Source organism: Barbus barbus, assembly GCF_936440315.1.
Source record: "Barbus barbus genome assembly, chromosome: 17".
NCBI lineage: Eukaryota > Metazoa > Chordata > Actinopteri > Cypriniformes > Cyprinidae > Barbus > Barbus barbus.
Window position 1 is genome coordinate 29,557,346 of NC_136745.1, and position 25,664 is coordinate 29,583,009.

At 37.4% G+C, this 25,664-nt stretch overlaps 4 protein-coding genes across 5 annotated transcripts; 1 reads left to right on the top strand and 3 right to left on the bottom strand.

Moving 5' to 3' along the window:
* Positions 1 to 578: 578 nt before the first annotated feature.
* LOC306883707 (heterogeneous nuclear ribonucleoprotein U-like protein 2) lies at positions 579 to 9,409 on the top strand. The gene is made up of 14 exons (XM_079439119.1): positions 579 to 1,258; positions 1,358 to 1,487; positions 2,186 to 2,262; positions 2,374 to 2,513; positions 2,618 to 2,720; positions 2,965 to 3,077; positions 3,973 to 4,236; positions 4,322 to 4,444; positions 5,616 to 5,726; positions 6,473 to 6,641; positions 6,734 to 6,916; positions 7,023 to 7,072; positions 8,465 to 8,554; positions 8,659 to 9,409. The coding sequence occupies exons 1-14, from the start codon at positions 754 to 756 to the stop codon at positions 8,707 to 8,709; spliced, it is 2,109 nt and encodes a 702-aa protein (XP_079295245.1). The 5' UTR covers positions 579 to 753; the 3' UTR covers positions 8,710 to 9,409.
* LOC306883708 (uridine diphosphate glucose pyrophosphatase NUDT22-like) lies at positions 9,108 to 13,931 on the bottom strand. Of its 2 annotated transcripts, none has more exons than XM_079439120.1 (7): positions 13,899 to 13,931; positions 13,510 to 13,684; positions 12,637 to 13,126; positions 11,120 to 11,233; positions 10,905 to 11,002; positions 10,714 to 10,807; positions 9,108 to 10,492 (listed from the first exon to the last, which is right to left on the bottom strand). In XM_079439120.1, exons 2-7 carry the CDS (start codon positions 13,593 to 13,595, stop codon positions 10,391 to 10,393), a joined length of 984 nt encoding a protein of 327 aa, XP_079295246.1. In that variant the 5' UTR covers positions 13,596 to 13,684; positions 13,899 to 13,931; the 3' UTR covers positions 9,108 to 10,390. The 2 variants fall into 2 exon arrangements, with proteins under 2 accessions (XP_079295246.1, XP_079295247.1); XM_079439121.1 differs by having other exon boundaries at positions 9,505 to 10,492; positions 13,891 to 13,915.
* A 1,540-nt stretch (positions 13,932 to 15,471) lies between these two features.
* On the bottom strand, positions 15,472 to 19,102 carry LOC306883635 (growth/differentiation factor 9-like; the record flags this gene model as incomplete). Its single annotated transcript, XM_079438993.1, has 2 exons — positions 15,472 to 16,412; positions 18,802 to 19,102. The coding sequence occupies 2 exons, from the start codon at positions 19,100 to 19,102 to the stop codon at positions 15,472 to 15,474; spliced, it is 1,242 nt and encodes a 413-aa protein (XP_079295119.1).
* Positions 19,103 to 23,465: 4,363 nt separating this feature from the next.
* On the bottom strand, positions 23,466 to 24,839 carry LOC306883636 (ankyrin repeat domain-containing protein SOWAHA-like; the record flags this gene model as incomplete). Its single annotated transcript, XM_079438994.1, has 1 exon — positions 23,466 to 24,839. The coding sequence occupies one exon, from the start codon at positions 24,837 to 24,839 to the stop codon at positions 23,466 to 23,468; it is 1,374 nt and encodes a 457-aa protein (XP_079295120.1).
* Positions 24,840 to 25,664: the final 825 nt, after the last annotated feature.

Below are 25,664 nucleotides of genomic sequence, written 5' to 3' on the forward strand. Positions count from 1 at the left end.
TGGCATTCTTGTGTGCAATTATTTATTCTAGTTTAATTTTTAAGATGTTTATGTTAAGTTTTTTCTTTTTGGCCTAATTTTAGTAGAATATTATTCTGTTTTGTATTCTGGTTGTGTAGCATATATAACATATAAACCACTTCTTTCACCTGAAATACAAATCCTCTTGATTGATGGACTGAGTGGTGTGGATTATCATTGAGATGTTTTTATCAGCTCTCATTCTGACGGCACCCATTCACTGCAGAGCATCCACTGCTGAGACACATTTCTACAAACCTGATGAAGAAACAAACTCATCCTAATCTTAGATGGCCTTACGGTGAGTACATTTTCAACCAATATATTTTATTACTTTGCATGAACCTGAGCCACATATTGTTCTTTTAAACAATATTTCTGTTGTATGTATCCCCTAAATAAATAAAAAATCTAAATAGGTTTTATTTGGATCATTAAAAAAAATGGTTCTTTGAAACGAATTGTTCGAAAGAACCGACTCGCGAAAAAGAGTCAGTTTACGTCACTACTGGTAACCAATCAACGATCAGCTTCCTCTCGGTAGCCAATCAGCGCTCAGTCCACTCTCTTGAATTCTCCCCAGCGGGTCGTCGTGTGTTTTTGTAGGTAAGAGTGAGAAAATTCCCCAAAAGTTTGAAGAGTGCGCCTAACTGGCCAACAGTCACTAAATAACAAGATACAGCGTTTGTAAACTTTTTAGTTTTAACGTGGAATTGACAGCTGTTGTTGGAAATGTTGTTAGCGGAAGTGAAAAGGCTGAAAGTGGCCGAGTTGCGTGCGATGTTAACGGAGCGAGGACTGGACTCGAGAGGCCTGAAGGCCGAGCTGGTGGTTAGGCTGATCTCTGCGATTGAGGCCGGTGTTGAACCCATCAGAAGGGGAGATGGTAGTGAAACGACGAGTATAGAGCCAGCAGAAGAGCCGTCGAAGTCTCACTCCCAGGAATCTGAGCAGTGCGTTAGGACGCGGTCTCCAGTGTGCATCGGTCCTCCTAAAAAGAGCATGACTGCTTATACTGATCAAAGTACACAGACTGACCCACTTAAGCTGTGCTCATGCACTGCCCCAATAGCCATAGCAGAGGCCGTTATATCTGGAGAGCAGAGACAACAACATCCAGCCGCGAATCTGCATCCTGTCGCCTTGGCAACCGCTGCTATGGAAGATGCAGAGTCAGGATGCTCTTCATCAGTCTTGGCCATTTCAGAGCCAGAAGCAGCGCAGCAGCAAGAGCAGTGTAAGTCATCATTAAAGCACAATTAATAAAGTGTCTCTTTGCTGGTCATATACTAACATCAAAGTTAGGTGATTATATGATGACTGTTCTCTCCTGCAGCGCTCCATAGACTGTCAGATGGACCGGAGACAGTGTACTCCACCCCAGAGGAGAGCAGGGAGCTCAAGAGGCCTTGTGAGGAGAGAGGCAGAGATTATTACGAGTTCAAAGAGGACATTCATTACAACAGGTATTGATTATCAGTCTGCAGAAACTGCAAGAGCTTGTACTTAAAGGTATTTCAAAGAACTTTTTTTTTTTAAGGAAATTGCTCATGGTCACCAAGACTGCATTTCTTTGTAAAATTCCTAAATATTATTGAAATTTAAAGGAACTGGTTTCTATTTGAATATATTTTTAAATATAATTTATTCATGTGATGCAACGCTGAATTTCCAGCATCATTACTCCAGTCTTCAGTGTCACATGATCTTCAGAAATCAGTCTAATATACTGATTTGCTGCTCAAGAAACATTTCTGATTATTATCAATGTTGAAATTAATCTTTGATGAATAAAGGTCAAAAGAACAACATTTATTTAAAATGTAAATATTTTGTAACCAGTGCTGTGTAAAACGTAATTACATGTAATCTGGATTATGTAATTAGATTATATTACATTTTAATATCAGATAACAGTTCATTTACTCTTTGTTTTCTCTTTTTTATTTCAATATAATCCCACTCTGTCATAAACAAGTTAGGTCAAAAAGTAGTCAGACTACCTAATGTGTATCCAGATTGTACTTTGTAATCAGTAACAGACTACAATCTCGAAGCAATCTACCCAGCACTGTTTGTATCAAAGTCCTACTGACCCTAAACAGATCTTACAAAACAGATTTGAACATTTCTGACATTTTCTCCCCGATTTGTTTGTCCTCAGAGCTAAAACACCAGATCTGCTGCCGGAGCCCGAGGAAGAAGCTGAAATAGATTTTGAAGATGTTCGATTGGATTCCTGTAAATTCATCACGACTCCAATACATCCTCAGATACTGAATGAGTCATTTGATTCAAGATGAAAGTTTAATGAAAGCCTGTCTTCAGAAACACTGTGTTTGTGTTTCACAGATAACTGTGACCTGCATTTTGAGGTGGACTCTGATGGAAGCAGCGGTCAGCCGCTCTTCTGGGAGAAATTCCCTCTTCTTTGGTCAGGGTGCAGGATGACCCATGGATTTTGTCAAGGGAAGGTCGGATTCGAAGCCAAGGTGTGAACTTGAGGTTTGAATCCAGTAAATGTTTTGTACAGCAACAAAAGTAATGAATGAAATGGCACCTCTGGTGATTTATTATCTATTTTTTGGGTCTCCAGTTTGTGAAGCGACTGTCAGCTCCTGCGTTAGACACCAGCTGTGACCCGGATCGACATGTGCTCAGAGTGGGCTGGTCTGTGGACAACACAAGCCTTCAGCTAGGTGGAAATAACATTATACAATAAAACATATTACTGAATGGTTTTGATGATTATGAAGATGGTAGAAATGAACAAAAAGTGCTGAGTATCCTGTTATAAATTAGGCATAACATAGCTAGAAGACTAACATTTCTTCAAAATGTAAATTTTTAAATAAAAATAAAACTTTTTTTTTTTCAAAAAATATTTTAATCAATATTATTAAACTAAAAAAACGAAATCTTTTTTGCTTTTTGTTTTCTCAGGCGAGGTGGAGCTGTCATATGGTTTTGATGGACGGGGGAGGATAGTAACTGGAGGAAAGGAAGAGGTGTTTGCTGAGCCTTTCACAGAAGGAGATGTCATCGGTTGCTATGCAGTAAGTTTCAAAAATAATTGTACATAAATAGGTGAAAGTATGCATACTATGCACTTTAGCTCTTGGCTTAAAGAAATAGTTCACGCAAAAATGAAAATGTGCTGATAATGTACTCATCCTCAGGCCATCCAAGATACTGATGAGTTTGTTTCTTCATCAGATTTGGAGAAATGTAGCATTACATCACTTGCTCACTAATGGATGCTCTGCAGTGAATGGGTGCCGTCAGAATGAGAGTCCAAACAGCTGAGAAAAACATCACAATAATCCACACCACTCCATCAGTTAACATCTGGAGAAGACTAAATCTGCATGTTTGTAAGAAACAAATCCATCAAAATGCTTTTAAACTGTTGTTTCTGGCTACAATTTGAGTCCATGATCCATAATAAAGTTTCCTCCAGTGAAAAAGTCTCTCACATCAAAATCCACACACATTTGTTTAGAGCTGTTTTTGCTTGTAAACAGTGCTTGATTTGTGCAGATTTCTCTCCTGATTCAGACCAGATCAGTTTTTCACTGATGAAAGCAATATTAATGATACAGGACTCGTATTTTAGCAATTAGCAACAGTTTGAAGTTAAAAACATCTTGATGATGGATTTGTTTCTTTTGTCTTCTGAAGACATTAACTGATGGACTGGAGTGGATTATTGTGATGTTTTAATCAGCTGTTTGGACGCTCGTTCTGACGGCACCCATTCACTGCAGAGCATCTATTGCTGAGCAAGTGATGCAATTTTACATTTCTCAAAATCTGATGAAGAAACAAATGCATCTACATCTCAGATGATCTGAGGGTGAGCACATTTTCAGCAAATTTACATTTTTGGGGTGAACTATTTCTCTAATTCAATTCAGGTTCATTTTCGCTTCATATCTACTCCTTATCCAGTTCATCAGTGAGACAGGAGAAGCGACGCTTTCATTTCACAAGAATGGACGTTCTCTTGGAGTGGCGTTTCACCTGAACTCTTCTACTCTTGGAGGTCAAGCCCTCTTTCCCCATGTGCTTTGTAAAAACTGTTCAGTTTCTGTCAATCTCGACCCAGAAACTCCCTGGCATCCTTTTCCCGCTGGTTTCTGCACGCTGCTCACGCTTCCTCCCGGTCAAAGGACTCGGGCGCTTTTACCGACAGCATCTAAAAGTGAATGTGAGGTAGGCAAGCATGTTGAGCCCCAGATGAATGTTGTTACTGTGAAGCTGTAAGTGGTCTCTCACGATCGTCTTCTTCATCTCTCAGGTGTTGATGATGGTTGGTTTGCCGGGTTCTGGTAAAACCCACTGGGCTCAGGCTCACATGCTCCAGAACCCAAGGAAACGTTACAGTCTTCTGAGTACAAACTCCATCTTGAACTGCATGAGGGTGAGAGAATCTATCAAGATTACTGTGTGGAACTGAAATCATATAGACACAATGTCTGGTTGTAATTTGTTCATATCAGTGTGGAAAAACGCAGATGGGCTGGATGAAATTGCTAATGCATTCCCTGCCACAATGGCGCTTATAGATAAGAAATACAGAAAACAATAACTCTGTCTCCGTTTGATCTGTAATTCCTTACCACAGCAGCTCCGCAAATGGTTGTAGTCGATGTGGAGTTCATCAAAAGGCTGTCAACACCAAACACAGCAGCTGCTCGACATCCACATACAGTTTGGGATTCGTCTTATTTACCCACTTTCACTTGGCAAGACTATTTAGTTTGCACATGCCACCAGGTTATAGATTTATGTAAAACTATGAACCACAGCAGCTCTGGTCATGTGACCAAAAGCACCAATCTTATTGGTTGTCCATTTTTTCCATCAAAGCGTGTTGAAAAAGTGATTAGAACAAAACAATTAATAAATTGCATTACTGGCATGTGAATGTTGATTCACATTAAAAATGTTTACTGTATCAATTGTTTTTGTTGTGATGAATATTATCATGCTGTAAATGTGCCTTTACCATAAAGATCCAGACTAGTACCAATGGTATTTTAGCATATTTATACACAGTTATTATAGTTTCTTATTATTTATTATTAGGTATGTTTATTTCTTATTATACTAGTTTAGTTATAATATAGAATCATTATAGTATTTTTTATCTTTTCAGTCAGTTTAAGCTTTATTTTTATATGCTTTTGGCATTTCTAATATATATATATATATATATATATATTATATATAGTTTTAATTTATTAGTTTCACTTTTAGTACTTTAAAACTATTTATTTTAGTTGCCAAGGTTAATATTTATATTATTAATATTTTATTTTAGCATTATTTCACAACTTGAAGATAAGATACCATGACGATAACATAAATAACTCCCATTACTACTATTCAGCATTATTTCAATGAGCTATTTTAGTAGTTTAAGTTAACAATAACAATACTGACTAGTACAGAGTTCCCACGGTCCTGAAAAATATGATTTCCAGGTCAGGGAGAGCCACAGAAATGAGTAAAATCTTAATTCCTACCCTACCATTTCTTTTGTTACTCATTGAGCGTGGATCTGTTTTCTTTATTTTCCTGTCCTGTAGGAGCCTCCTGGAGCCAATCACAGAGAGCTGATGCTGCAGCAGGCCACTCAATGCGTCAGTCAGCTGATCAGAAGAGCTGCAGCCAGGAGGAGGAACTACATCCTCGATCAGGTAGTGAGGAATACGTGTGAAGTCAGGCGGGCCAGAGCTTCAGCAGGGTTCCCACGGGTCCTTAAAAAGTCTGAAAAACCTTCAATTTAGTCGTATCAAATTTAAGGCCATAGAAAGTCTTAAATTGTTCAAGAGGTCTTAAATTTGGAGACGGTAAGAAAAGAAATGCGAAATGGCTTAATGTGATGATTAAACTTCAAAAGGCTATGATTTCATTAAATAAACATGAGCGCTGCATGTTTCAGAGTCCAGTGCTGCGCTGCTTTGTTTACTGCTGTTACCAGGAAAACAGCTATATTTCTGCCATTCTGAAAGCACCACCTGCTGGCAGAGAATGAATGCATTTTCAATGAGCCTGTTGTTTTTGTTCAGACCACACTGCAAACACGCAGAGCTGTAAATGTGAACTGGTGGATCGATAAGATAATGCATTATCAAAATCTAAACAGTAACATGTAATTTAAGTAATATAACAATTTATTGATAATCATTGTTTAAATTAATACATTTGACTCAATTCATTTTTTTTAATGTGTTTTAAAGGCTGAAATGTGAAGTGTATCATTTTATAAAACTTTGTTTTTGTTAAAATTTTACAGACATTTTACAGTTTAGTATGTTATTATAGACATTGCCTTACCCCGCTCACATGGTATTAATTTTATTTGTGCAGGTCTTAAAAAGTCTTACATTTGAGTTTAGAAACCCTGTTCAGAAAATGCACACTCACTTTTTCACTTTCGTAGGCCAACATTTATCCATCTGCCCGGCGACACAAGATGCTGTGTTTCCATGGTTACCAGCGAAGAGCGGTGGTGGTTCTTCCACCTGATGAGGTGTGGAGGAGACGTCTTGTACAGCGGCAAGAGCAGGAGGACACGGCACTTCAGGAAACGTCTCTTCTCAAAGCCAAAGGTTAGACTTAAATGACCCGATCATGAGTGTGAAGACACATTACAGCTGCACACTCATGAAACACTTGTGTTCCTCTCTCCTCCTGTTTCCAGCGAGCTTCACGCTGCCGGAGCAGGGAGAGCATCTGGATCAGGTGATGTTTGTGGAGCTCAGCTCCGACGAGGCCCTGAAGCTCTTAACGCATTATAAAGAGGAAGCTCGCCGCCTCCTGCCCACACCTCCCAAACGCAAAAAACACAGACAAGGAAGTCAAAACCGCCCCGTTCATCACTGTGGTAAGAAGAGCAGATTTCACTTCTGCTGTTGCATCATTGAGATCTTGATCCTAGAGCATGATATTGACTTTTCAAGCCATGAACATGTGCCTTTTCATTTTCCAAGGATGGAGAGGAGGTCCATTCAGCTCATGCTATACACCCCAGAGAGCACAGGTAAGCACGATTAGATATTCAAAACAAAATCTGTCAGATCCAATGGTGGGCAGTAACAAAGCATTTTTTATCAGTATCTAGTTTATTTGACTACATTCCAAAGTATCATACTTTTTACTTCACTGCATTTCTTAAACACGTTGTTCCTCGTTACTTTGAACTGAAGAAATTGCGATAGACATGAAGATGCAATAGCGGTGTGCAATTCTTGAACAAGTGGATTCTTTTTAATGAACCTGTTAAATCAGTTCACAAATTGCACTGAACCATTCATTTGTGAATTGGACTGCAACTGTTCTCATGTGAACAACTCACTGATTCAAATGATTTGGTCAGAGCGAGTCTCCAGTCAACAACTCCAATAAAAGCGCAAGCTGTTTAAGTCCACTTTTTAAAAAAAACACAATTGGGATAGTTTTGTTTCGCAGACCTGACAACCCTGCATGTAGTAGATGTTGAAATTACAAAATAATCATTCATTGATTCATACATTTTACTTTTAATACTTAAAGGGGTCATCGGATGCAAAATCCACTTTACAAGTTGTTTGAACATAAATGTGTTGGAAGTGTGTGAACACAACCATCCTAGAATAATATTGTTTTTTTTTTTTAAATCCCTATTTTAAAATCCCCTTTCTCAAATCAGGCTGTTCTGAGATTCCTATCAGAATGATGTAGTTCTGTGCAGGCCCCTCCCACGATAGTTGATTGACAAGACCGTCTTATCTTAGACCCGCCCTGAGTGAGAGGTCATCAGTCCATCATTGTGTCGACTCCAGTGCAGGGGAAGATGAGATGTCTCCAATTAAGCGATTGAGGTGTTTTGTTATTGGATGTAATAATGAACATAGTAGTCGTCATTTACTCCCGACATCTGAGCTGCTGAAGACGCAGAGGATTAACGTTACCCGATCTGCCTAAATGCGTCTATGTTCGCACGAATCATTTGTGATCCAGCTTCACCTACAGAAGAAGTGCGTATAAGGGTTTTTATGAATCTTTGCAAATTGCCTTTCCTAATAATGTGCTAGTTAGCCAGTTTCACGGAGAGGGGCGGGGTCAGCAGAGCTCATTAGCATTTAAAGCAACATGGACTATAAACAGCTTGCTGAAAACAGAACTGATTTTGACATGGTAAAAAGTGTTTTTTACACTACCATTGAGAAATTTTAATCAAAGTATGTTATAGACTCTTCTTTAAGACCATAAAGAATTATATCAACTTGTGGAAAATGGGCATCCGATGACCCCTTTAAAGACACTAGAAGTCAAATACTTTTGTACTTAAAAAAAGAGTACTTAATACTTTTACTAGAGTAATATTTTATTAGTATATATATATATATACTTTTACTCAGGAATTGTATATATTGACGGATTGTACTCTTAGGGTTTCCATACATCTGCCTTCGGTTGCTCTTACGGATGCAGCAGTGACCCACAACGATACAGGAATTATTACAGACCGTACACTGGCCAGGTATGAAAATCTATGGGTGCCAATCTGTGGACATTTGAAAAATAGAATTGAAAAAAAAAATGTGTCTGTTAATGTATATTAATTGATTTTTGTTTTTCTTGCAGGGGAGCTTGTCTGAGCAAAACCAGAGTTATGGCAGTGTGTATTCGAGTTAGTTGGAATGGTTCTGATAAACCCAGAACTGTGATGCAGCAGGAAAAACACCCCAATCAGAGCATGTTATGCTTTGATTAGCAGTGCTTCACCTTTACAAAAATAGCTGGTTCTGTCTGTCTGTAATTTCATTAGCAAAGGTCATTGCTTATAATGAGGAGCCAGCTTGAGTACCAGAATGCAGTTTGTTTTGAACAGATAGTTAAACCCAAAAACTGAACATTATGTCATCATGATGTCATCTTTCTTCTGTGGAGGAACACAAAAGCAGTTGCTCAGAATGTCAGAGCTGCTCATACACAGATGGTTTATATTCATCTGTTACAATTATCAAGGATTTTTAGGGATGTTCTGAATTTGATGCAGTTTTATTCTGCTTTAAAAACACTGAATCATGATTGATTTCATCAACAGCCGTATATTTTATCATTAACAGTGTACTATAGAGAAGACATTTCTTAATATCTCTACTTGTTTGCACTACAGACATTCAAGAACATTTTGTAAATGTGTGTAAATCTGTCTACAGAGCTTCTCCTTGCCATTGTCACATTTAGCTCTTTGTGGCTTGTAGGGGAATATTCTCTGTAAAACAGTTTGACATATTTATTGTGGAAACTGCACTAATAAATTTGAATTGAAAATGTTTTCATCAGATTAATACATCAATAGTGGGACTATAAAGTGAATATTTTCCACATAATATTTTATTAACTTGTTTTGGCATGAAAAGACTTTCACTGAGAATCCCAAACTGACTCTTGCACCAAATTAAAAGGTCTTAGTCATTTCTTTTTAAACCTTTATTAATTTAATATAAAAAGTTGTTTCTTTAAATTCTGTCACCAAGAATAAATTTCAAATTAAAGTCTGTCACAAATAATACATTCCCATAGAAAATGCAAAATACACTTCATGTATTCAATACAAGAAATTCTGTATAAATATTATGACAATTATTAAAACTTTTAATGGCCACCAGTATGCAAAAAGGGAAAAAGACTATTTTTTTGTAATGTATGTTTTTGCAACCTTTCAAACAAGACCCTTATACAAAACACTACTGTATGCAGGACAAAATAATCTGTTGGCCCTGATAGATAATAAAACAGATTGAAAGAGTTAACCAGAAATTTAAATGCTCTCACCCTTAGGCCATTCAAGATTTAGAGTATGTTTTTTCATCAGATTTGGAGAAATGTAAAATTGCATTATTTGCTCTGCAGTGAATGGGTGCCGTCAGAATGAGAGTCCAAACAGCTGATAAAAACATCACAATAATCCACACCACTCCAGTCCATCAGTTAACATCTTGTGAAGTGAAAAGATGCGTTTTTGTAAGAAACAATTCCATCTTTAAGACAAAAATTAGTCAATAACACTTCCTCCAGTGGAAAAAAGAAAAGAAAAAAAGTCTGGTCTGGACTGGAGTGGATTATTGTGATGTTTTTATCAGCTGTTTGGACTCTCAATCTGAAGGCACCCATTGAAGAGCAAGTGATGCAATGCTCCAAATCTGATTAAGAAACTCGTCTATATCATCTACGATCTGAGGGTAAGCACATTTTTCAGCAAATGTTCATATCTGGGTGAACTATCCCTTTAAATGATGTAATTACTGTACTCATGTTTATATGACCTGCTTGTGCAATTATTCCCAGGTGGTTGTGTATCTGACTGAATTCAGCAATCAGGCATCACCCTCTGATACAGCAGCACTGCACCTTTCGCTGAAGGACACATCTCTGACCACAGGGGGGAGTGCTCGTTTAATTGGAACATTTTCTGTAGAATAGAGTTAAGAAAATGACATGGAAATACAATATTTTATTGATTGATTGAAATTCCGTTTTATGTATTTGTACTCTGTTTTTGATGATTTTGTAGCACTTTTTGCATATCTAAAGAGAATGTCTATATGAAAAAAACAGCACAAGAAGAGTAAGAATAAACTAAACATCATCTCTTGTTGTGGTGGATTAGTCTGTATTTATATAAACGCTTACCGCTCGACTCAGAAACAGTATTTCAGTGGACTCATGGGCCTCTGGACCTCCATGTCTGTAGAAATCTCTCACTTCCTCTGTTGTCAAAGTGCACCTTCACAGAGTAAATAACACATAAATGACTGGTTATTTAAGCTAACAGCTCATCATGTGGATGTGGAAGAGTTAAACATCATATGAGTGATATTTACCGGACATAAAACTCTGCACTGGGTCGTCCTGCACTAGTGTGGTTCAGCGCAATTCCCATAAACAACGGCTTGCTCAGAGAACTGATGGGAACGTTCACCTGTGATGAGAGTAAGAATGACAACAAAAAAGAGAGATGATGAGACAAAGTAGCATTAATGTTTCCCAGTATGTGTTTGAAGCATCGCCTATCGAATGTAAATCCACAGATACACACCTCATCACTGATCTCTGCACACACCGAGGAGAAGATCTCTGAAACGACGGCTCTCTCCTTACCCTGCAGGAGATCAGCACATATGGCCTCCTCACTGACGCCTGGACACAACATCTACACACACACACAGATACTACTGAATTTCATTTGGAATAAAGATTTTTAAATGTGTTTGAAATAAGTCTCTTCTCCTCACAAAGGCTGCTTTTGTTTGATCAAAAAATGTGAAATATTATTACAATTTACAATAAATGTTTTCTATGTGAATATATTGTAAAATGTAATTTATTCCTGCGATCAAAGCTGTATTTTCAGCATCATTACTGCAGTCTTCAGTGTCACATGATCTTCAGAAATCATTCTAATATACTGATTTACTGATCAAAAAATATTTCTGATTATTACCAATGTTGAAAATAGTTGTGCTGCCCAATATTTTTGTGGAAAAAAAAACTGTTTAATGAATAGAAGGTTAAAAAAAACAGCCTTTATTTGAATTATATTTTTTTTTTGCAAGATTATAAGTGTGACTTGATAAATTTAATGCAGCAGATGGATTCTGAAACAGTCCACAATAACAATTCACAGACTTTAGTTCAAGTCATGCAGAACCATTCACTTTAAAAGCACAAAGTGATGAGTGAAACTGAGCTTTTCGAAACTCTGAATCAGTTAAACCATTGTGTCACAAAATGATTCAGTGTTTGGAAGCGCTCCGATCGAATCGCATATCGCGAGTCATTTGATTTAGATCAGAACTTCGGAGCGGATTCATAAATCATTTCACAAATTGAATGATTTGCGATCCGCACTACGACTCCTGATCTGAAATGATGGTTCGTGAATCAAATCGGGACTTGAGTTCAGAAATCTCTTGATTTAGATCAGAACTTCGCATATCACAAAACATTTGATTTAGACTTCAGAGTGTGTTTTGCAAAACATCTGATTCAGTTTAGGGCTTCAGAGAGGGTTGCTCATGCTGCATGTGTAACATCTGTGTTTGAATCGTGATTAAAATGCAGTGGTTGCCTCTAATTTCAAATTTTGGTTTAAAGCCAATTTACCTGTTATAGATTCAAGATTTTTTTATGTCACATACACAATTATACAGAGTATAACCAGCAGTGAAATATAAAGTATTATAGAGCAAATAATTAAATCTATGTATTATAGAGTAAATAAACAAATAAATTTGCTTAAAGAAAAAAAATTGGCAACTGGTATTAGAATTGGGCAATTTACTTAAAAAAAAAAAAAAAAATAGTAATCAGCCATGGAAAGTCATTATCTATGGAAGCACGTTTCCGCCACTGAAAAAAAAAAAAAAAAAAACTTTATTGCGACATTTTCTCTCTCAATTCTGACTTTCAAAACACAAAGTTACTCAATTACAGTAACCCTAACCTTTCCACCTCTGTATTTCATAATACCATTTTCACTAATAAATGTGGCCTTGTTGAGCAGAAAAGGACTCCTGATGATGGCAGTAATGAGCAGCTCTCAGTGTTTCTGACCTTTGGCTCAGGATGACCTCCAGGTACGTCTAACATGCCTGCAGCCTCTGCCACTTTCTGACTTCTCCTCAGCAGGACGACGTCTCCGTCCGCCGTGGCCATGACAGCGCCGACCCCCAGCGGCTGTGCAAGGAAGGCCTGCGGATCTGCGCATTCGTTCTGTCCGTGACTCTGCAGCCTCCCCGCCTCTCGTGACCAGTTAGTCCCGAGATAGTCTTTATAACAGGTCAGGCCTAACTGTAATGTGAGCACACACGATTGCTCATCTTTGGATTTATCAGCACTTTCTACTAGGTCTCCTTCACCATGCTGTGCGTGTGTTAGGTTCTGGACGGCCTGTTCTGCCACTGGTCCTTTTTCCATGACGGAGAGCACCGCTGAATGCAATCTGAATTTAGCTCCATTGAAGAGCCACGGTTCTTTGGTCACTCGGTCACTCCATACAGCCTCAATGTGCTGCTCGATTTCAGGAAAACTCTGCCGATTGAACCTAGTGTGGGATTGCAGCAAGTCAAAGATTTTGACATTTTTTGTAGCATCATATATATTGAGTATTGCTATCAAACGATTAATCACATCCAAAATAAAAGTTTTTGTTCACATAGTATGTGTACTGTGTATATTTATTATGTATATATAAATAAATAAACACTCATGCATGTATATATTTAAGAAAAATGTTATATATAAAAATATATTTGCATATAAATGTATGCGTGTGTATGAATAATGTAAACACACTGGATGCGATTAATAGTTTGACAGCACTAGCTGGTCCTACAATCCTGTTTTGTGGCAGTTTAATATTTAAAAGTACAAATATGTTTAACTAATATGACATAAACATATTATTGCTGGATATTTATACTGTACCGGTCTGAAATGTCTACATGAATGTGCTGTTCTCCAAGAGGCTGTAATGGATCACAGTGCAGCAGGAGAGACACCTCTGGATCCATGAATAACCCTTCAAACTTCCCCCAAGTGCACTTCCAGCATGGGTGTCTTCTCAGTGCCTACCTAGATATGATGCCTGAACAGTGCGCTTCTAGGCAGAAAGTGTGTTTTGAGAGTTAATCAGTTGAGAAACATCTGACAGATATCGGTACCTATTATAAAATTAGCCTTACAAACGGTCAAAAAACAAGAGTAAACTAAGTTAACAGAAAGATGCCGTTTAATTTCTAAAAAACGCTACATTTAAATGAAGTTTTGAGACTGCTACTTTTTCTGTTGTTTACAAGAAAAACTTACTTCCTTACCTAAACACACTTAACTCGACAACTTCCGGAAGCGCCTTTCTTCAAAATAAAAGTCTGCAACCAGAGCGTCTGCTGAAAAACGATAAAGATTACATAGAAATAACAACTAAACATAATCTGTATTTTTAGAGAAACTCACCTGAGAGTCCAGAATATTTAAAGTAGTGCTGGCAAACGATTAATCACATCCAAAATAAAAGTTTTTGTTTACATAATATATGGGTGTGTACTGTGCATATGTATTATGTATATAAGAATATAAATCTATAAATGAATATACATGTAAATATTTTCAAAATATATACTGTATGTATGTGTATTTATATATACACATACAAATAGTATGTCAACAAAAACTTTTATTTTGGATGTAATTAATCGTTTGAAAGCTGTAATTTAAAGTTTTCCAAGTAAAGTGAAACTGGCTCAATTATCATATCTTGTGTTGTACATATAATGTATAATTTTGTCTTGGCAGGAGATGGGTCTGAAGAGATTATTTAAACAGAATTATATGAATTGCAATTTTTCGATGTTACTCAAACTGATTTCATTGCTTTTACACCACACTTTTATCCCAAGTGAGGAGAGAAATGCCCGTTTAGCTGACTTTAAATTGACATTTTATCAAAAACTACCATTTATTTCCAATGCTCCATCAATATTTAATAAACAAAATCAATTATTTGTTGATCATACACTTTGAAAGCAGAGAAAAATATATTTGTTAATATTTATTCCTGTTAAAGTTTACTATAAAGAAATGTTCTTAACCCAGAACTACAATTAAGACTTCAAACCATAGATGTTAGTTTTTCTCTAAACTACGCATTACAATGACAAGCCAACAATGTTTGATTTAAAAAAGTTAAAAAGTTTGTTTGCTGAATTTATGTTTTTATTTTACATTTTCATGTGGGATTTTTTTTTCTTTCATCTTTTGTGAAACCAAAGCCGGACTAATTTACACAGACATAAATGATATAAATAGTCATGTGACACACATTCTCATCTATTACGGTCTTAATACACACAATATCAAGTTGCCCACAATTAAGGCAACTTATTTTCTGGACATCAAGAAGAGAGGTTGCCTATGAGACAACCGTCTGCAATTCCCAGGTTTTAAAAAATACAATGTAAAAGTGTTCTGATAAGACAATAGAAATACACTTTTTTTATATTCTGTCCAGAACTAGATTTAAAATTCTGTCATTCATGTTTAAGGAATAGAAAGTGCGAGACAAGACCACCAACCAAACGAACCAAACTTAAAATAACACAACCGCTCATTAAAGAAGATAGATTTCCTTTAAGCCAATTAAATACCCCCATATATAACTATTATACAGGAAAAAAGGGTCTAAGAAAACACCAAAGTAATTAAATTGCATAACTGATTTGAATATTCTAAGCATTAATGAATCAGATAAAAAAAGGTAAAGTTTCCGCAAATTATCCGATGCATCTGATCATTAATCATCTTCATTATAAGAATGGCTGGTGCAAAAAAAGGTCAGTGTTTAACAAAGCAATGCATCACAAAAAAAAATCCCCAAAAGCTGAATGAATCTTATCGACAGGTGCATTTGGTAGCAATCATCTCCTCGTACTCCTTATAAGCAATGGAGCCGTCGTTCTCAATGGTCAAAACACTTAACGGATTATATTCTGAAGGCACACATGAAGGTCTGGGCACAGAAGAGTCTAGCTTCTCGTAAATTATGTTCTGAACCATTGTGTGCACCGGCGACCCATAAATATATCCCACAGCCCTCGGACAAGATCCCTTACAGTACCTCGGGTTGTATTTGTGAGGCGCTATGATCCAATGGTCCAGTTTGAGCTGACCGAAGCTCACTTTGAAATCATACAAGTCACAGTCATCTGTGGGGAAGTCGTACATGGGGACGAGTTTGGGCATGTTGGTTTCCAGACTTGCATGCGGCGAATTGGTGCTCTTTAGTGTGCCTCGTCTCTTTCGTGAAGCTGAATCCCACCATGTGGACTTGCCATCCCAGCGGTTTGACATCAGATCTACCATCCGACCTCGCGAGGCTCTTCTCTGGTACGCAACCTCGCTGGTGTCGTTCAGGTAAAGGAGGAGAGATGGAGATCTGTGAGTTAACTCCACCGGGCTCTTATGAACCTGGCCTCCGGGTCTGGGGATCATGTCTTCGACGCAGGTCAGGTTGATCAGCAGATGGATGTCTTTCTTATGGGCTTGAATGAGAGGATGGAGGAAGGATGTCACGTCGACCTCCACCCAGCGGCGGCGGACCCTTCTCTCGGTGTGAACGCGGAAGCTGAGAAGAGGGACCGACTGCTGCGTGCTGAAGTGTGGAGAACACATCTGATCTTTCGAGGGCTTCTGTTCTTTCACGTCGAGATAGCAGAGCGATGTGAAGGGGGCGATGTGGTTGTGGTCAAAAGAGTAAAGAAGGACTGACTTCAACAGCTGCTCCTGAGACCTCACTCGATTCAGACTGTAGGAAATATCCTGCATGAAGAACTCTGCCAAGATAACACATGACACCATTGAGGAACACACCTTTTGCTTGACTTCAGCTATACTGTGTTTATTTATTGCTTGAGAGTGACTTGTGATTGTTTGACTGCAGTTTGTTTGGAATTAAATTCCGTCATTTTGTCAACTCAACCTTGTTTTTTCATAAAACAAGTTTACCAAATAAACCAGGCTTATTTCAGTTAGTCTGACTTATTTTGAACCAAATTAACTGACAATAAGTCAGACTAACTAAAATAGCCTGGTTTATTTGGTAAACTTGTTGCCCCTGTGATGCCTGGCTATTAGTAATTTTTGATTTTGTTAAACATTTATGTAAACATTTACTTATTCTGATTAAATAAATACATAAATGATGAAAGCCAACAGATTAAGCTACGTGGATGTATATTTACTGAATAATCCAGTGTTTTGTAACTGTGTTGTAATTTGGAGTCAAATTACAGGATGGTAAAACTTCATTTAGAAAGACGGCAGCATCATTATGTTAATTTTAGACAGAGATCGGTAGGTCGATTAGTGAAAATCTCTTGACTTCTCAATCTTTGTTGCATTATATGCCAATGTGACCAATTGAAACTTTTCAAGTTCACTCTCCAAAAATGGTTATTCTATGGCATCGCAGTGAAGCACCTTTATTTTTAAGAGTGTGTATGGTTCAATGCCAGAGATATTTCAGAGGGATTGTAATGCGGCTCCAGGTCCATATTGTTGAATAATACCCATTTCCAGTAGATGGAGCAAAATAATTGTACAGAACACACCTGTCTGAGTGTTAAAATGCACTGAAAAGGTCAAGGCATATAAACTTGCTCTCAGTACTCTATAGATAAGATTCTACACATTATTTCCATTTTTGAACCGTCACAATTGGCATATAATTCAACAAAGATTGTACTAATAAACCTACCAATCTCTGTGTAAAAATAACAATGCTGCTGCCATCTTTCTGAAGTCATTTTACCCGTAATTTGGCTCTGAATCTCAATTCAAAACAATAACACACAACTTTCAAGACTGAGACTTATTTTTTTAAAATGGTATAATAACTGAATAGCCGCTGAAGAATGGCGCTACCCACAATCCTTAAAAGTTAGTTCACTCAAATGAAGGTAATGTTGATCCAAACCCACAAGACTTTCACTCGCTCTCAATTAATTAATGAAGAGATTTTTATTGAAACCCATGTCCACCAAAGCTCATAAAGAGATCGTAAAAGACTTCTGAAGAGAATAAAACTCTTATGGGTTTGGAATGACATGAGTTTGAGTAAATTATGACAAATATTTTGGGTGAACTTTCCCCTTGGGTCCACCAATCAGGGAAAGCGCTGTGGCCATAGAAAGAGGTAGTCTCCCTACACAATGTAGATAATTGTATATGCCTATATATTTTGCAATAAATGTAAAATTTTGCACTTACATTAAATATGTACTTCAATGAAAAATACACATTCTAGTATACTTCTCTATTATTATTTATTTTCAAACAAAGGTAATAATATTTTAGTTGGTTGTTTTGGTTCATGGCTTTGAACTCTTTATTAAATATTAAAAACATTAGATTTGTCTTTTCTTTTGTATTTTCAATACATTTTGCCTAAAGAATAAGATTAACTTTATTAAACAGTATAAGCAAGATCACACTTGAAATCATGCTGTTGCTATTTAATATCTTGCATCAATATATTAATGCAATTTATAGCACGCTGCTGATATGTGGCCCTGGAGCACAAAAGCAGTCATCAGTAGCACAGGTATATTTGTAGCAATAGCCAACAATACATTGTATGGGTTAAAATTATACATTTTTCTTTTATGCCAAAAATCATTAGGATATTAATTAAAGCTCATGTTCCATTAAAATATTTTGTAAATGTCCTACTGTAAATATCAAAACTTCATTTGATTAGTAATATGCATTGCTAAGAACTTCATTTGAACAACTTTAAAGGTGATTTTCTCAATATTTAGATTTTTTTGCTCCCTCAGATTCCAGATTTTCAAATAGTTGTATCTCAGACAAATATTGTCCTCTCATAACAAACCATACATCAATGCAGCTTTCATATGATGTAGAATTCTCAATTTTACATTTAAGACTGGTTTTGTGGTCCAGGGTCACATATTATAAAAGCTGCTGGTATTGAACTGTATTTGATGCAGTATGTGAACTATTTTGGGAAATTTAAGTTATCCAAGTAGGATTCCATGAATATAGATACTTGCATGCTGTAAACAGTTAAGTCAATTTCAGAAATTGTAAAGTCAGAATAGCAAAGTCTGAACACAAATCGATGTTGTGGGTCTAAAGCAACCGCATGTCTAAACAAGTCAAGCTTCAGGTTCAGATAACAGTAATCAGAAGCAGATATACCTCGGTTTTGCTCCAGACATTCCTCTCGAGGCGTGATCAGACGGGCAGTGTTGTACAGGTGAGAGGCCTCGTGACTCCTGTCCGGTTTGGATGATAGTTTATACAGTCTCTTCATGTAGCGCACATATCTGGAGTCAGGTTTGGCTCGTGCTGTGAAATCTCCCCATGGGTTCTGCTCCGACAACGCCTTCAGCAAAGGGCTCAGGATATTGCCATGGTGGACGGACAGATCGGGTTCAACAGACTCGTTTTCCAAGTTGTAGCATGATGTAAATGACAGACCGATAATCGCGAGAAACATAAAGGAACAACGCGCACCACAATTAAAAAGCGGCGTCGCCATAATAAATACAGGCCGGACTCGGAGAAGACTTCAGAGTCTCCGGCCACCCCGCGCTTCCGTCGCCCTTACCTGCCAGACAGGTGTGCGCAATCAGGACGAGGTTTTTTAATGTCCGTGTTTTCGCTTTGTGTTTTCCCATTGTTGATAATGGTAATGATTTAAAATAGGCTATTTTGACCTATAGCATGCAGGTATTGTACATTATCGACCAATCGTGGCGTGCGAGACGGCGACCAAAGCAATGCAAATATAGTGCTGTCAAACGATTAATCGCATCCAAAATAAAAGTTTTTGTTCACATATGTGTGTGTAGTGTATATATATATATTCATTATGTATATATAAATACACATACATTATATATTTTGAAAATATTTACATGTAGCTATATATTTATATTCATATAATTTATATTATATATAAATAGGGGCTATTTAATAGTATATAAATATAAAATTTTTCTTAAATATATACATGCATGTTTGTGTATATTCTATGCATAATAAATATACACACTACACACACATATTATGTGAGCAATAACTTTTATTATGGATGCGATTAATCGTTTGGCAGCACTAAATATAATGTATGAGAACTGGTGAGAACGTTAATACATAAAAACAAAGCCGAAACCTGGACATTTTAGAAATCCAGGCCAGGACATGTCCGGGAAAAAGCTGCTTATAATGAATGAATGAATAAATGTAGGCCATTCATTGTCCCCATCATGCATGTCTTAGTGCTTTTAAAGATGGAAAATATTAGGGTTCTCTGGACACAATATCACCATTTATAGTGGTAAACTTTGGTTTTGATGTTCCCATGGTGCCATGTAGGCTAACTTTTAACCTGAAAAACTGGCAATTTATTAAGAAATATCCTGAAAATGATGAAAATCAAAATATATTTTTTATTGGAATGCTGAATGGATGGATATTATTTTTTTTAAATATCAAAATTGCATTCCCTAATGATATCATCTTGCAGGAAGTGACATAAATGTGCTAAAACAAAAGCATAAATATATATGCAATTTAATGAATTTTGCAACATCACCTCTTTCAATAATAGTTGGCAAATTTCCAACTTTTATTGAAAATGAATGGCTTCCAATCACTACCTTCAAACTGCTGTCAAATGATTACCTTTATTAAATTGTTCAACTTCTTAAGGCTTGTTTACTCTGACCAAACACATGCTAAAAGACATGATTGTTGTGGGGAAGTCGTGGCCTAATGGTTAGCGAGTCGGACTCATAATCCAAAGGTTGCGGGTTCGAGTCTTCGGGATTGTAGGTGGGGGAAGTGAATGTCCAGCGCTCTCTCCACCCTCGATACCACGACTGAGGTGCCCTTGCCGTGTGTGTGTTCACTGCTGTGTGTGCGTGTGTGTGTGTTCACTGCTGTGTGTGTGTTCACTGCTGTGTGTGTGCATGTTGGATGGGTTAAATGCAGAGCTTCACTTGTTGTCATTCATCAGCTGGGAAAAAAAGTGATTCCAATGACATTGTCAAAGCTTTAAGGATAAGACCATCTCTGATATTGTTTCTCTGTGTCGTTATCAGTAACTGCGGTGTGTGGACTTAGTTATTCTCAATGAATAAAACTTTATAGATATCATACTTGGTTTGAAATGCTATTTAAAGTTCTGTTTACCAACATTCTAAATCCAGCTGCATTCAAATGACTGTAGAATGTTACATTTGCTGTTTGTTTGACAAAAATACCAGGAAAAATGCCATCTGTGCCTTATTTTATCTTTCATTTTCCATTTTATTTGAAAGGTTACTGTGGAACTGTTAATAAATGATAATTTCCCAGCCAAATAAGCTTTTTGACATTTTGTATTTTTAAGTATTGTTCCGTGACACTCGCAGTGAATTGAGGCGGTTTAATGTTGAGGCTGACCGTGGGATCCTGCATAATGGCCGAGAAATGAAAAAGAGGAACATCCCACAGGTCAAACAATGACCCTATAAATTAGTCAGCCAAACACAAAGAACTATTATTTTGCTTTCTCTAACACAGATACGAACTGCCTACATTTGTGACAGATAACGCTGAGACCATAAAATGAAGAATTCACAAATCATTCAACATTATTTACATAAACTTGAATTAAATATTACTATCAGTTATAAAATAATTAATGCTTATGTAATGCTAGTCAAAATGTGCAACATAAGAGCTCAAATTTGGATCAGGATAGCTTCAGGTTCATCAGTGAACCGCTCTAAACCCAAAGGATATACTTTCTGAAAAGACCTTCACCTCGCCGCTGAACAAGAGCAGCTCTAACTGAGAGGCAAGGGCACTTCCATCATTCCAGATCACTGCACAGCACTCAAAAGGCTCTGAATGAAGTTATGCTAAGCTCCGGCACCCATGAAATCATGCCTGAATCACTGCCAGACTGTGACAAAGGCCTCATTATATTTTCCAGCCTGTTTGATAAATTCCTGGTTAAAACTGTGGTTTCATTCTTACACATTAGATCAGTAAAGTGGCTATTTGCATAAAGGTTGACCTAAATTTACCTTGGCTTATTTAAAAATTAAAGAACCGAGCTACAGTTTCAGTATTACACAGACATCACATCAAGCATAATGAGTTCAAGGACCACATGCTACATCCCACACAGAGGCCCCCCTCTCTCTCTCTCTCTCTCGCTCCATTCATTCAGCAGCACGAGTGCTTCTCTAGGCATTATTCACAGCACAGCAATCAGATAAGAAAGATGACAGAGTCACTGTCTGAGGAAAGTCAGAAAATGTTCTCGTCACATGGTGACATTATTTTTCTGACAATGAGGCATATTTTCCCCAAATTTGCATTACAAAGCAGTCAGATATTTTATTTTTGTGATATTTTATAATTCCTAATACTCTCAATAATGATTCAGAATAGATTAAAAAAAAAACATTGTAACAAGTTTTCCATTCTAAATTAGGAGCACTACAATTAGTACCCTGAAATACTCACCCGCAATTACTCACCCTCAGGCCATCTGAGATGTTGATGAGTTTGTTTCTTCATCAGATTTGGAGAAAAGTAGCATTGCATCAGTTGCTCAGCAATGGATGCTCTGCAGTGAATGGGTGCCGTCAGAATGAAAGTCCAAACAGCTGTTAAAAACATCACAATAATCCACACCACTCCAGTCCATCAGTTAACATCTGGAGAAGTGAAAAGCTGCATGTTTCTAAGAAACAAAACAATCGTAATATTGCTTTCTCCGGTGAAGAAGTCATCTCGACTGAATTAGGAGAGAAATCTGCACAGATCAGACACCGTTTACAAGCTAAAACAGTCCAAAACACAAATATGTGGCTTTTGATGTGAAAGACAACAGGACATTAACTTTTTCACTGGAGGAAGCATTATTATGGACTATATTGAGATTTTAGCCAGAAGCAACAATTTAAAGTTAAAGTTAATGATGGATTTATTTCTTACAAACACGCAGCTTTTGGCTTCACAAGATGTTAACTAATGTACTGGAGTGGTGTGGATTATTGTGATGTTTTTATCAGCTGTTTGGACTCTCATTCTGACGGCACCCATTCACTGCAGAGCATCCATTGCTGAGCAAGTGATGGATTTATAAATCTCTCCAAATCTGTTCCACTCATCTACATCTTGGATGGTTTGAGGATGAGTACATTTTAGTGCTGTCAAACGATTAATCGCATCCAAAATAAAAGTTTTTGTTTACATAATATATGTGTGTGTACGGTGTATATTTATTATGTATATATTAATACACACACAGTATATTTAGAACATATTTCCATGTCTATATTTACATTAATATAATTGATATTATATACAAATATTTAAAATGTATAAACATAACATTTTTCTTAAATATATGCATGCATGTGTGTGTATTTATATGTACACATAATAAATATACAGTACACACCCATATATTATGTAAACAAAAACTTATTTTGGATGCGATTAATTGTTTGACAGCACTAGTAAATACATTTTATGAAATTTTAATATCTATTTTTGAATTTACAGCATGATATATTTTTTTTAGGAAAACTTTTCATGGAAATGTCAGTGTAACCCAATATTTACATGCCTTTCTTTTGGGGTAAAACAGGACCTGTACATGTTCTTCATCCTCTTCGCTGTGTTAGTACTAAATGCATTTTCCTGAATTTATCGATCTCATTAACAAACAATCATCAGTAGACACAAGACTGTTACTGTACAATCACCAATTAAATTAACACATTATATTAAACCTACAACAAGTAATACAAGTCTATTTTTAGTGCACGCTGTTATCTGTCAGTTGGGATATTTTACTGTAACGGTTTGCGATTAAGTGCGATGTTCTTTTTGGGGTCTTCACGATCATCTCTGATGAAGAGGAAGCTCGGTCGTCGTCTGTATTTCTTTTTATGTCCAGCGATGTGGGGCTGAAATAGTTTACTCAGGGTGTTGAATCCTTTAGGGCGGTCTGAGAGGTTCTGTGCATCCTTCTGCAGGCTGTGAGGGTCTCCAAGCATCTTTCTGATTTCAGTGGACACTTCTGGACTTAGATAATGGTAGGGTTTTTTACCACTGTTATCCCGTATGTTAGTGTTGGCACCGTATTCACTCACCAGCAGAGATAGCACACATTGGCGACTGTGAATGGCGGCTATGTGGAGCGCTGTGTATCCGTCATAAGACTTGGCATTCACATCGATCCCTGCGCCTCTCTGTCTGGAAACATCAATGACTTTACACACCATTTCACCGTTTCCGCTTTTAGCAGCCCAATGCAGGATGGTGAATCCAGACATGAAATTTGGCTTGTCTGCCAGCCGAGGGTCTTGCAGCAGGAGGCCGTAGATCTGACGCCAGCTTCCCGTTGCTGATTTCACAAGCCACTCATGCTCCATTGGTCCCAAAGGAACCCCATCAGAGTCTTTAGCCTCATTACCACCAGATTTGGTGAGTTTGCTACACCTTCTCAGTTGTGGCGAACCCTGTGCATCTAACTCCTTTCGTTTGGCTCTCAGAGACCTGTAGAGAAAGCCTTCTCCAGCAACACAGCTCTCATATGCTTTGACTTTCATTGCTCGCTCTGCAGTCGCTGTAGATGGTGGTTTAGCATCTACTATTAGTGTTTGTAGGCTTGTTTTCCTCCGTTCCTCCTGCTGCAGCTCACATGATGGAGATTTTATGGCCACAAGAGCAAAAACAGCCCCTGTTTTGCCACTTCTAGCATCACTTGCCACATTAAGCACTCTTGCTGTCAAAGACTCGCTCACATTATAGTCAGATGGTTTTCCTGAGTGGACAAACTCAACATCAAATCCACTTTTAGTGCTATTACTCACAGCTTGCGGGGAGCAATGACAATAATTGTTATTAATAATATCCACATTCTGTATTTCACTGGAATCATGCATGGATTTGATGCTGCACGGAGATGCAATTAAACTGTTTTTTGCACCTGAGATGAATCCAAGGTACTTTTTCTTCACAGCCACGTACTTTATATTATTGACTTGTTGCACCACGGCGACATTGTTGACCAGGCTCTTGAACAGCTCTCGGTTTTGTTTCTTTTCTGCGGGATCGCTGGAGTTTATAAGTCCTTTGAAGTTGCTCACGAGCTCCGAGTTTTGTACTTTCCCCTCGCGCTCCAGTAAAAAGCTTAGGATCATATCTTGAGTCAAAGCCATTTCCCTGCCGCCGTGCTTTCTCTTCTTTAGTGTCTGTCTGAGATGTTTCAAAAACAACCTGCTGTTTCCGGTTATCCTCTGAAATCCGCGTGCCTCTTATCCAAGACCAGCACGTGAACGCGCGGCGGATGAATGAAGGATGCGGCTGCGCGTGCACGGCGTAGGGGAGTTCACGCGCAGCAGCGAGATAGAAAAGGTCTAAGTGTGCATCAAGTCCACAACTCTAACTCTATACAAACGTATCTAATAGCACATCAAACCATTAAATAAACAAAGAAGGAAAGAAATCCTAATATTAAATGCCAACCCGATCTCATGAAATTGTGTATAAATAGTACGCCAATTAAAAACTCGTGGTAATGATAGGATTAGGGCTGTGGGATAGATGCGTATCATATGCACGCCAAACACGTGCTTATCATATCAACGCCAAAGTCCATTTTTGCATATCGATACCACGAGTTTTTAATTTTATTTGGCGTGCTATTGATACGCATTTACATGAGACCGGGCTCGCGCTATTAAATGCATGCATGCCAAGCCGAGAATATGGTGGTCTGCATCATGCCATCTTCTGCTTAGTTCATCTGCCACTATTTTCACAAGTACGACATTCTCCAGACTTTCAGTGGTGGTTTAATTTTTTTAATTTGTTTAGTGCTAATTTGGTATAAAATAAAATCGGACACTTTATTCGGTTACATATTCTGTTTATTTGTTTATTTTTAATACACGCCGACAGTATTAACTATTAATATTCCTTCATACACCTCTGGAAAAGCACAATTTCCATTGATTTATTTTTGTATAGTAAATCTCTGTTGT

What these genes read in the sequence shown, in the direction of transcription:
- LOC306883707 (XM_079439119.1), top strand. Translation starts at nt 754, where the DNA reads ATGTTGTTAGCGGAAGTGAAAAGGCTGAAAGTGGCCGAGTTGCGTGCG. An exon ending in AGCGCAGCAGCAAGAGCAGT is followed by an intron (nt 1,259 to 1,357) that starts GTAAGTCATCAT and finishes TCTCTCCTGCAG; the next exon opens with CGCTCCATAGACTGTCAGAT. An exon ending in CCGCCCCGTTCATCACTGTG is followed by an intron (nt 6,917 to 7,022) that starts GTAAGAAGAGCA and finishes TCATTTTCCAAG; the next exon opens with GATGGAGAGGAGGTCCATTC.
- LOC306883708 (XM_079439120.1), bottom strand. Translation starts at nt 13,595, where the DNA reads ATGGATCCAGAGGTGTCTCTCCTGCTGCACTGTGATCCATTACAGCCT. An exon ending in GAGGTCATCCTGAGCCAAAG is followed by an intron (nt 11,234 to 12,636) that starts GTCAGAAACACT and finishes GTGTGTGTGTAG; the next exon opens with ATGTTGTGTCCAGGCGTCAG. An exon ending in AGTGCAGAGTTTTATGTCCG is followed by an intron (nt 10,808 to 10,904) that starts GTAAATATCACT and finishes TACTCTGTGAAG; the next exon opens with GTGCACTTTGACAACAGAGG.